Source organism: Octopus bimaculoides, chromosome 14 (genome assembly GCF_001194135.2).
Source record: "Octopus bimaculoides isolate UCB-OBI-ISO-001 chromosome 14, ASM119413v2, whole genome shotgun sequence".
NCBI lineage: Eukaryota > Metazoa > Mollusca > Cephalopoda > Octopoda > Octopodidae > Octopus > Octopus bimaculoides.
The window spans coordinates 55,071,047-55,081,662 of NC_068994.1; the positions used below are offsets into that span (position 1 = coordinate 55,071,047).

At 38.0% G+C, this 10,616-nt stretch overlaps 1 protein-coding gene across 1 annotated transcript in view; it reads left to right on the forward strand.

Moving 5' to 3' along the window:
- The window catches only part of LOC106872318 (procathepsin L), a 16,896-nt gene extending 9,737 nt beyond the window's left edge, over positions 1-7,159 (forward strand). Inside the window, exons 3-8 of the mRNA XM_014919263.2 lie at positions 183-288; positions 1,125-1,280; positions 2,750-2,873; positions 3,695-3,795; positions 4,929-5,212; positions 6,047-7,159. Of these exons, the coding sequence (XP_014774749.1) occupies positions 183-288; positions 1,125-1,280; positions 2,750-2,873; positions 3,695-3,795; positions 4,929-5,212; positions 6,047-6,146 (871 nt within the window). The 3' untranslated portion in view covers positions 6,147-7,159. The remainder of the gene's footprint in view (positions 1-182; positions 289-1,124; positions 1,281-2,749; positions 2,874-3,694; positions 3,796-4,928; positions 5,213-6,046) is intronic.
- The last annotated feature ends 3,457 nt before the right edge of the window (positions 7,160-10,616 follow it).

Sequence of the window (10,616 nt, forward strand, 5' to 3'; positions counted from 1 at the left end):
TTTTTGCTACACCAGCGTAAGAGAAGTTGAGTAGAACTTAAAGCTTTAACATTCAGATTTTGATGTTGTGATTATTCTTAGAGTGACACTGTCGAATAGATGTGAGAGGTGTTGGTTGGTTTTTATTCTGTTTTGGAAATCTTATTAACTGAATTGACTAATTTACTTTTTGATCTTTGCAGGCGACTTGTCTGGGAAAAGAACCATTTGTTTGTTTTGGCACACAATTCGGCTGCCAAACAAAAGAAAGTTCACTTTACTGTAGCCATGAACAAATATGGTGACCGTGTAAGTAAATTTCAGGAATTCTTCATAATTTTAATAATTGTTTAATGTCACTCCAGGGTGCAGTTGTAAGAATTTAGAATGACATTGTAGGATAGGTGTGAGAGGCCAAATCAGGCCAGTTTGAGTATGAAACAAATTGACTATTTGGGCTGGATATGACTGGTTTAAATACTAAACAGTTAAAATAAAAGCAGATTAATTCAGAGGAAATATGGTAACGAAAAGGTTTAGCTAGCATTTCAAGCATAAATTAACATGAAATTTTGAAGATTTCAGGTGGGTTGTTGTCAGGTTCTTATTTTATGCATCCATCTTAATTCTTTGTTAGATAAATTACCGATTTTAAAAAATTTTGCTGGTTAATTTTTAATTTTTCAAACTTACTAGTGCATGGCTCTAGTCCTTACAGAATCTTAAAAATTGGCCATTTTAACATTATAAAGTCTAAAACTCCTTCAAAATCAATTCACTTCATCATCGTTTAACATCAGCCTTTTATGCTGGCATGAGTTGGTCGGTTTGAAAGGAGCTGGCCAGACTCCAGTTGTTTATTATGGCATGGTTTCTACAGCTGGATGCCATTCCTAATGCCAACCACTTCACAAGGTGTGCTGGGCACGTTTAGACAATACTGGCACCTGTAAAGGACGGGCCTGTATGTGTGAATGACTGATTTTGCCACCCACTAAAAATCTTACTGGTTAACAAAATCAGTTCTTTTAAATGATATCATTTAAAAGAACTAATTTTCATCTTTGTTTATGTGCAAAAGCTGCCAATTTTCATCACTCTGGTTCTTTTTTATTATCCTTAATTACTTTTCATCTTTCCAACAGACTCAGAAGGAATTCCGTGAAACAATGAATGGTTATAAAGGTTCCAGCAAAACCAATTTGAAAAGTGCCTCAGTTGATTCTGATGATGCCTTAGTTTATTTGCCAAAGACAGTTGATTGGAGGAATGAAGGTTATGTAACTCCTGTGAAAGACCAGGTAAGATCCTATCAACATTGTTGTACAATGTGAATTCTGTAAATGCAAGTGTATGACAGTACGTATATGTCCCTCCATGACAGTGTGTATCTGCAGAGTTCTTGATTGGAAACTTATATTCAACAAAATGACAGTATCTGGTGCTGTTGATTTTTACAAGACAAGTGCCTGTGCCAAACTAACTGCATCTGGTCTAGTCTGTGAATGATTGACAATAAAAAAATTAAAAAATCTCATCATAGTTATGAACTCTCAGCTAAATGAAATACACACAGTGTTAGATCAAGATCTCTTGGAGAATCCTGATTCACAGTAGTGCTGAAAAAAAAAACGTCAGACATCTTCATGATCACAATGGTTATCATCATCATTGTTGTATATACTCCAGCTAAGATTAGCAATAGTATGGGGCTATGCACTGTAACAGCGCATCCCTGCATCCATCATTTAATTTGTAGTTCCTCCCTACTCCTGGCGGATGACACATTTGCACGACTCAGACAACAACCTTCCAATCTTTGGCTCTGTTTGGGTGGTCGTTACTGGTGAGGGTTTTAATAGGTCGGAGTTCAAATCCCATCTTGCCCTCTTTCAGTTACCTTTTCTGACATGCAGTGGAAATGTTGGCTCTATTCTTTGAGGATGCCGGTTCCTCCACAGCAATAGAGCAACGTAAAATGAAGTGTTTTGCTCAAGAACACAATGTCACCCAGTCCAAGAATCAGACCCATGATCTGGCAATCATGGGTGCAACACCCAAACTACTAATCCATGCACTTTCACAGTTTTGAGTGGAGTGACTGGTTGGGACTCTGTGTGGCCCATGTAGTTAATTTTGAAACCAGGTTATCCCCTCTATACTTCTTGTACCCCCCCCCCCACTGTCCCTTGTAGATAGGCCCAATACATGTCTAACACCATTTGTTTTTCTCTCTCTCAATCTATCTTTCTCAAACTTCCTCTCCTGAAATGGTCAAGTATCTCCTCTATAGTAAGACAACTTTCTTGCTCCCTCTGTTACACTCTTTCTTGTCTGGCTCACAGCTACTTCCCTCGATTCTACTCTCTCTCTCTCTCTCTCTCATCTAAGAAGTCTTTGTCTTTGTCCACCCTGCTGGTACCACGTAAAACGCACCCAGTACACCTTGTAAAGTGGTTGGCATTTGGAAGGGTATCCAGCCATAGAAACCATGCCAAAAGCAGGTAAATGAAGCCATGTGTGGCTCTCTGGCTTTTGCTAGCTCTTGTCAAACCATCCAACCCATGCCAGCATGGAAAACAGACGTTAAATGATGATAATGGTTGATTAGTTAATCCAGTGACTCACCAGTCTTTGCCTTGTTGATGCTATAATGATAGTATTTGGTGCTTGTTGTGGTTGTGTACATCCATACCTATTTGCTTTCCAAATCTTGAAAGTATTGCCTTAACATAATCAATATTCCTTCTTTTGTTTCTTTCTATTCTAGAAAGAATGTGGTTCTTGCTATGCCTTTTCTTCAACTGGATCCTTAGAAGGTCAACACTTCAAGAAAACAGGACGATTGGTTTCACTCTCTGAGCAGAATATTGTTGACTGTTCTGGCCCAGAAGGTAATAAACAATTAACATTATGATCTCCAGTTTTAGCAACACTGATTGCCTTACAATTAACTCCCAATCTCATCAATTTTTCCATATATTTCTATTTTTATTATTAAAGCAGCAAGCTGGCAGAATCATTAGCATGCTGGACAAAATGCTTTGTAGTATTTTGGCTGTCAATACATTCTGAGTTCAAATTCTGCCGAGGTCGACTTTGCCTTTCATCCTTTTGGGGCCGATAAATTAAGTACCAGTGAAACAATGGGGTTGATATAATTGATTAGTTCCCTCCCGCTGCCAAATTTCAGGCCTTGTGCCTATAGTAGAAAGGATTATTATTATTATGCTTTCCATTCTAAGTGCAAGACTTAGAAGGAGGGGGCGATGACATTGGCCCTAGTGTTCAACTGGTATTTATTTTCATCGACCTGGAAAGGAAGGTCAACCTCTGCAGAATTTGAACTCCAGATGTAAGGACAATGAAATGCCACTAAGCATTTTGTCTGTGTAGCATGCTAACAATTCTGCCAGATTGTCACCTTTGCCTTAATAATAATAATAATAATAATAATAATAATGATGATGCAGGACTGGACCATTCCTTCTGCTCCAGGTGAATGAGGTTTTAGCCAAAGAGCAAAATGTCTGTCCTCAGTCCTTTCATTCATGTCCACCATACAAATGCTTTCACTATCGTCATCTTCCAAGGAAAAGAGAAAAAAAAAAAAGTCTACCTGATCTTCTCAACCAAAGGAAGGCAGCAAGACAGTTTCTTTGTTTCTTACCATTGTCTCAGTCTTTGACATTTTCTTATTTCTGTATTCTTTCAGGTAATAATGGATGCAATGGTGGTTTGATGGATCAAGCTTTTCAATATATTGAGGAAAATGGTGGCATTGATACGGAGGCAGCTTATCCTTATGAAGCTGTTGTAAGTGTTTCAAATTAATCTTTCTGGAATATTCTGTCATTGATAATCACTCATTTTGTAACTGTTGTTGTTGTTGTTGTTGTTGTTGTTGTTGTTGTCAGCATCCACCCATGTACAGTTGTAGAGCTGGGCACTAACAATAATAATTTTGTTTTTATCTCAATGTCATTGTGTCATCATCATCATTTAATATCCGTTTTTGATGATGATTATGATGATGACACAAAAACTACTACTACTAGTAGTAGTAGTAGTAGCAGTAGCAGCTTTAATAAAACCTATGGAACAATTAATCAAAATTAGCAAGAGAATATGGTTGTACAAATGCATGTCCCTCTCTCTCTCTCTCTCTCTCTCTCTCTCTCTCTCTCTCTCTCTCTCTCTCTCTCTCTCTCTCTCTCTCTCTCTCTCTCTCTATACACACACACACACACACACACACACATATATACACATGCACACACATCTATCATCATTTAGCATCCATTGTCCATGCTGGCATGGGTTGTATGGTTTGACCAGGGCTGGAAGGCTGCACCAGACACCAGTCTGATATGGTATGGTTTCTACGGATGGATGCCCTTCCTAACGCCAACCACTCTGACAGTGTAATGGGTGCCATTTGCAGGACACCTGTATCTGCCACGACTGTGATTTTACTTGGTTTGATGGGTCTTCTTCTCTAGCACGACATAAAGCCAAATGTTTCGGCCATTGCCTACATGAGGCTCAACACTCGGAAGGAGCTTTTCACGTGCCACCAGCATCAGCCACTTTGCCTCCATGAAGCCCAACGTTTGAAAGGTTTTTTTTTACATGCCACTGTCATGGGTGCCAGCTCTGTGACACCAGCATCATATATAATAATGTGTGTGCATGCACTTGCCCAAGGTGCCATATAATGGGTCCATACCCAACAATCTTGTGGTTGGGAAACAAACTTCTTACCACACAGCAATATCTATACTTAACATTTTAAACATTTTTCAGACTTTGTATATAGGGCAATTTGTATTAAAAAAATTGAAAAAAAACCAAAAGATAAACTGTAAGGTATATAATTTTAAATAAATATAAATAAACTGCATTCTTTCATTAGTGTGTTTCATTGAAATTCTATATTGTTATTGCAGACCAAGGAATGCCGTTTTGTCAAAAATGGTACTGGTGCTACTGATATCGGATTTCACGATATTGAATCTGGCAGTGAATATCAATTGCAGAAAGCTGTATCTCACGTTGGTCCAATTTCTGTTGCCATCGATGCTAGTGATGTGCGATTCCGCTTTTACAAAGAAGGTGTTTATTACAATTCTGAATGCAGTGATGAAAACCTTGACCACGGTGTTCTAGTTGTTGGTTATGGAGTCGATGAAAAAGATGAATCGGTCACTGATTACTGGTTAGTTAAAAACAGGTATGTCTATCAAATTTTATTGTTTGTATTTTATTCTTTTTATTTTATTTTTTATGTTGTGGTTGGCACTCCGTCGCTTACGACGTCGAGGGCTCCAGTTGATCCGATCAACGGAACAGCCTGCTCATGAAATTAACGTGCAAGTGGCTGAGCACTCCACAGACACGTGTACCCTTAACGTAGTTCTCGGGGATATTCAGCGTGACACAGTGTGACAAGGCTGGCCCCTTTGAAATACAGGCACAACAGAAACGGGAAGAAAGAGTGAGAGAAAGTTGTGGTGAAAGAGTACAGCAGGGTTTGCCACCATCCCCTGCCGGAGCCTCGTGGACCTTTAGGTGTTTTCGCTCAATAAACACTCACAACGCCCGGTCTGGGAATCGAAACCGCGATCCTATGACCGCGAGTCCGCTGCCCTAACCACTAGGCCATTGCACCTCCACTTTATTTTTTTTTTTATAAAGGAAGTTCAAAAGAATTGTGTTTGTATATATCACTGATGAATTATATTTGTGTTGTTTGGCTCCAGTCAGCCTTCGTTGATAAGACATTCCAACCACAACCAGCTGTTTTGTGTAATTTTTCAAATTTTTAAACTATGTATAGGACCATACAATTCAATGTGGTCTCTCTCTCTTCTCTTCAAAAGAATCGGCTGAGTAAGAAAATTTAGCCGCCACTTCTAGCACATAAATGCTTAGCTGTACCTGTGTCTCTTCTTTTTTTGTGTAAACAACTTTTTTGTTTTGTTCTGTTTCTTTACTCCATCTTTGTTATATTTTCTTAAAAATTTATTTTGATCTTTATTTTTTTTTTCTTTTTTTTTTTTTACAGTTGGGGAGAATCTTGGGGTGAAGAAGGTTACATCAAGATGGCACGTAACATGGACAATAATTGTGGAATTGCAACAAAAGCCAGTTATCCTCTTGTGTAAAAGAGACGACTGTTTTTAAGTACACACTCACATTCACACATGCATGTATATACACACACACACACACACACACACACACACACACACACACACACACACACACACACACACACACACACACACACACACACACACACACACACACACACACACACTAGTCAGGATTGGTAGAGTATCAGAAAAAAATACCTTGTGGTACTTCTGGTTATCACTCTTTTACACCTGAGTTTTCACACACACATACAGAGTAAAGCATTGGACAAAATGATGCCCTTGCATTTCGTCATCATTCTTTTACCATTCTGGGTTCCTAACTTGTGTAGAAAAGAAATGGATTTGTAGATATGCACCTATACAAACACACTATTGGTGGAATATCAGAAAAAACCCCTATTTTGGTTTTTTTATTGTGACCTTGTTATAGCGTGTGTGTGCGTATATGGGTGCCTATATTCAAATCCTTTCTCGGATCAACTTTTCCTTTCTTTCATCGTTCCTTCCATGGGACCAGTATCATTTGTACCTGTATACAATTTGCACCTGCGTGAAAATACTGGAGTTGATGTAATCGACTGCACTTTGTTAAGATGTCACCCCCCCAGCATGGCTACAAGACCATCGAGTGAAACCAGGAAAATAACTTAGGAAATCACATAAGTATACAGAATACCCTCATCACAGAATCAGATAGTAGGGATGTAAAAAAAAACAACAAAAAACAAACAAGTAAACAATAGTGCAACAACAATAAAAACCAAGCACAAACACTCACTACTTAAAAGCCATGATTTTTTTTTGTAGTTTTTGCATTTGAAACTGAGCTGTGTGAGATTTAGATAATGACAAAACATTTTCTTTTTAAACCCAAACAATTATTCCAGTGTATAGAATTTCCTGATAAATATGAATCTTATAGTTTGTTGGAATGTGATTTCTATTTTTATATTTAACTTTCGTTCTTTTTGAACTTGTCCATTTTACTTTTTTTAATAAAAATAAAACTTAAAAAGATATTCAAGATGTTTTCTTTTTTCTTTTTCTCAATTTCTTTTTCCATTCTCACCCTCACTATCTTCTGTGAGTCTCTTGTACAACAATCAGGTGTCACTAACTGTGGCACATGACATACGCAGTCTCTCTCCTGTACATGCTTACATCTTCTGTCCACCCGCACTCCCATTTCTTCTTCCCCCATTCACTTCTCACCCAGATGTAACATCACTATTTTTATTCCTTCCCAACTCTACCCTGATCACATGCCCCCCACACACACACTCTTCTAAAGTGTAAATTGCCATGTGACCCCTTTATAGCAGGAAGCCTATTCTGATCCGGCCCCTTTTCTCTTTCTTTAATCCCTCATCTCCTGTCTCTCTCAAGCCTTGTAAGTGATATGGCAACCCCACTAGTGTTGGTGGCATGCAGAAAGCACCTAGTAGACGCTGTAAAGTGTAAAATGGTTAGCATTAGGAAGGGCATTCAGCTGTAGAAACCATGTTGTAGTAGACAGTGGAGCACAATGCAGTCTTTTGGGTCATTGTGCCGATGCCAGCAGGAAACAAGACTTTTAACCATATGGTTAGAAAGCTAACCTTTAGTCCATACAGTTATGCCTACATCTATCAAATCCATACTTTTACTAAGACTGAAGAAGTTTTGAGATTATTTCTAACAGTTCCAGTGTCATTTATTATAAATATATACTTTACCCGATCGTGACAAAAGTAATTTGAAGGTCAACATTTTCCCGTAGTTAAGCTTAGTCAAGACAATTCAGTCGGCACACATTCTGTATCCTTGTTGATTGCTACAATCTCAGATAACTTCTGCACAGTAATTACCACAAAACATTTTTTCAGCTCAATTTACTTTATTGGCTGTATGACAAAGTTTCCAGAGTAAAGAGCCAGCTTCCATAGTAAGGTTCTCACAAGCCAATCAAATATCTCCAACAAAATATCTGTTCTTGTATCTTAACATCAACCATTTCACACAGAACCTTCACAACATTCATCCTGCTAGTCTGTTGATTCCTAGCATTTTCCCCACAAGAATCTCACCTGCTTTCGAAAACACCAACTCTGATTTATGTTCTACTAGAAATGCAAAGTTAATACAAAACCAATCGGTTCATTTACTTTATTGATATCTCACTTGAAACAAGTCTCCACAATTAAAGTGTTGCAATTTTGGGGGTTATGATAAGATTTTTACGGGAAGCTGAACCAGCATAGCTGGGCAATCCCATTTTTTTCAGTTCTTCAGTTGCCAAAAAGCAAGGCTGCAAAATAAGCTCATTTTTGGAATTAGCTTCATCTAAAGTATAAGCATATTCATGTCCCTTAGGAATTCTACCAGGGGCTGGTATCTTGGGGATATGACAGGCTCTAGTCTCTATGATTTCTACTAACTCATCATGTTTCAATACTTTGGATGGTTTTTCAGTAGTCTTCTTGGGGCTAGATTTCGCTTCGAATTTTGAAGCAAGTCTTTTCTTTTGTGCCTCATCTTGTTCTTCAAAGCGTATAAATTTTTTTGGCGGAATCACTTCTTTTTCAAATTCTTCTGGGAAATTTCTGCTTTTTACCTTTTCTGTACTTACTATTACTGCATCAGGCGCATAATTGAAGAGGTTGTTTGCACACTCTGCAGCTTTGCTGTTGTAGCTAAATATGTTGTTGTCCGTTGCACTAAAAGGATCAGGGTAATTATCTGGTTGGATAGGGGCGTAATCTTCGTTACCAGGATGCTCCTTCAACCAGTCTCTTAGACAGGCTGCTTCATGTCCACGTGAACCAATGAGAGAGCAGTTACAGCCACAGATATAACATATTATATTGTTTCTTTTGTATTCCTCACTGAACTCCGTAGAAGTTCTTTCATCTCCATTTGAATTATCCCTACAAAGAAACAGAAATTAACACACATTAAACAAAAAAAAAAAAAAAAAGAAAGAATTCATCTTTACCAATAAAGCAAACATTGGTGTTTGATGCAGTCCTTGGAATTATCAGATCCTGTCAAACTGTCTAACCGATGCCAGCAGGGAACAAAGACAGTAAATGACGATGACCAGTGCTAGGTTATGTTATCAATAAACTGACAGTATGATGAATCAACAAGGAATCTATGTGGTCAGTTAACTTGCTAGAAAGAACAGCTAAATCTCCTTCATACCAACATTATTGCAATGCTTCTCAAAATTTTTTGGGGCTATTGTGACCCCCACTTCCTTTCTCTTAAGAACACTTTTTTGATACTTTCTTGCTTTGACCCAGCAAAATTCAAAACCTATGTACATATCTATATAGAAGCTCGCATAAGTGAGGACCTTGCCTAATGCTACAGGTGAAGTGGCTGCCTTTATTACATATATGGATATACCATAAATTTTGACAATGTCGTTTAAATTCTACTTTTGTCTCCAGTACCCTTATAAAGTTGTCCTCTTTGTAACTAGTATCCAAAAATTTCAGTCCCTCAGGAGGTGGTGGGAGACAGTACCACTCAATTTGAGATGCACTGCTCTACTGACTTAAGAAATAAGACATGGATACTACTGTCATATATACACTGTTTGGTTAAAAAAAAAAAAAAAAAAAAAAAAAAAAAAAAAAAAGGAAAGATAGTTACATGAGGAACATTTGTAATCTTGGGCTTTACTGGATTTGAACTAAAGAAAAGCAACCAACAGGTATCATCTTCATAGGTTCACCCTAACAAATCCACTCACAAGACTTTAGACTTTGTGAGAGGATTAGTTAGACAGAAACTGAGAGAATCCTCTTTGTGTGTGTGTGTGTGTGTGGCCTTGTCCTGATATTATGTGATGATTGCAAATGAGCATCACTGTTGTACAAATGGTGTTGATTTCCAGTCCTCTGTGGAAATATCACACAGGTGAGGGTTGGCAACAGAAAGAGTATCCAGCCATAGAGAAGCTAGCTCAAAAAATTCTGTCTAACCCATGCAAGCATGGAAAAGTGGATGTTAATACAATGATGATGATGAGGTTGAAAGCTGAGATAATGATGATTATATTCAACAAAATGTTGATGTAATATTTAAAAGAAACCTCAATCTTTGAGGATAACTCTAAAATATAATTGTTGGTGAAGGCAGCAGGCTGGCAGAATTGTTAGCATGCCAGGCGAAATGCTTAGTGGTATTTTGTCTGCCATTACGTTCTGAGTTCAACATTCTGCCGAGGTCGACTTTGCCTTTCATCCTTTCAGGGTTGATTAAATAAGTATCAGTTATGCACTGGGTCGATGTAATTGACTTAATCCCTTTGTCTGTCCTTGTTTGTCCCCTCTATGTTTAGCCCCCTGTGGGCAATAAAGAAATAAATAGAATTATTGGTGAAGACCAAAAAAATCGAAATTCATGATTAGCCTACAGAAATACAAACTGAAAATATTCTTTTCTACTCTAGGCACAAGGCCTGAAATTTTTTTTTTTGGGGGGGGG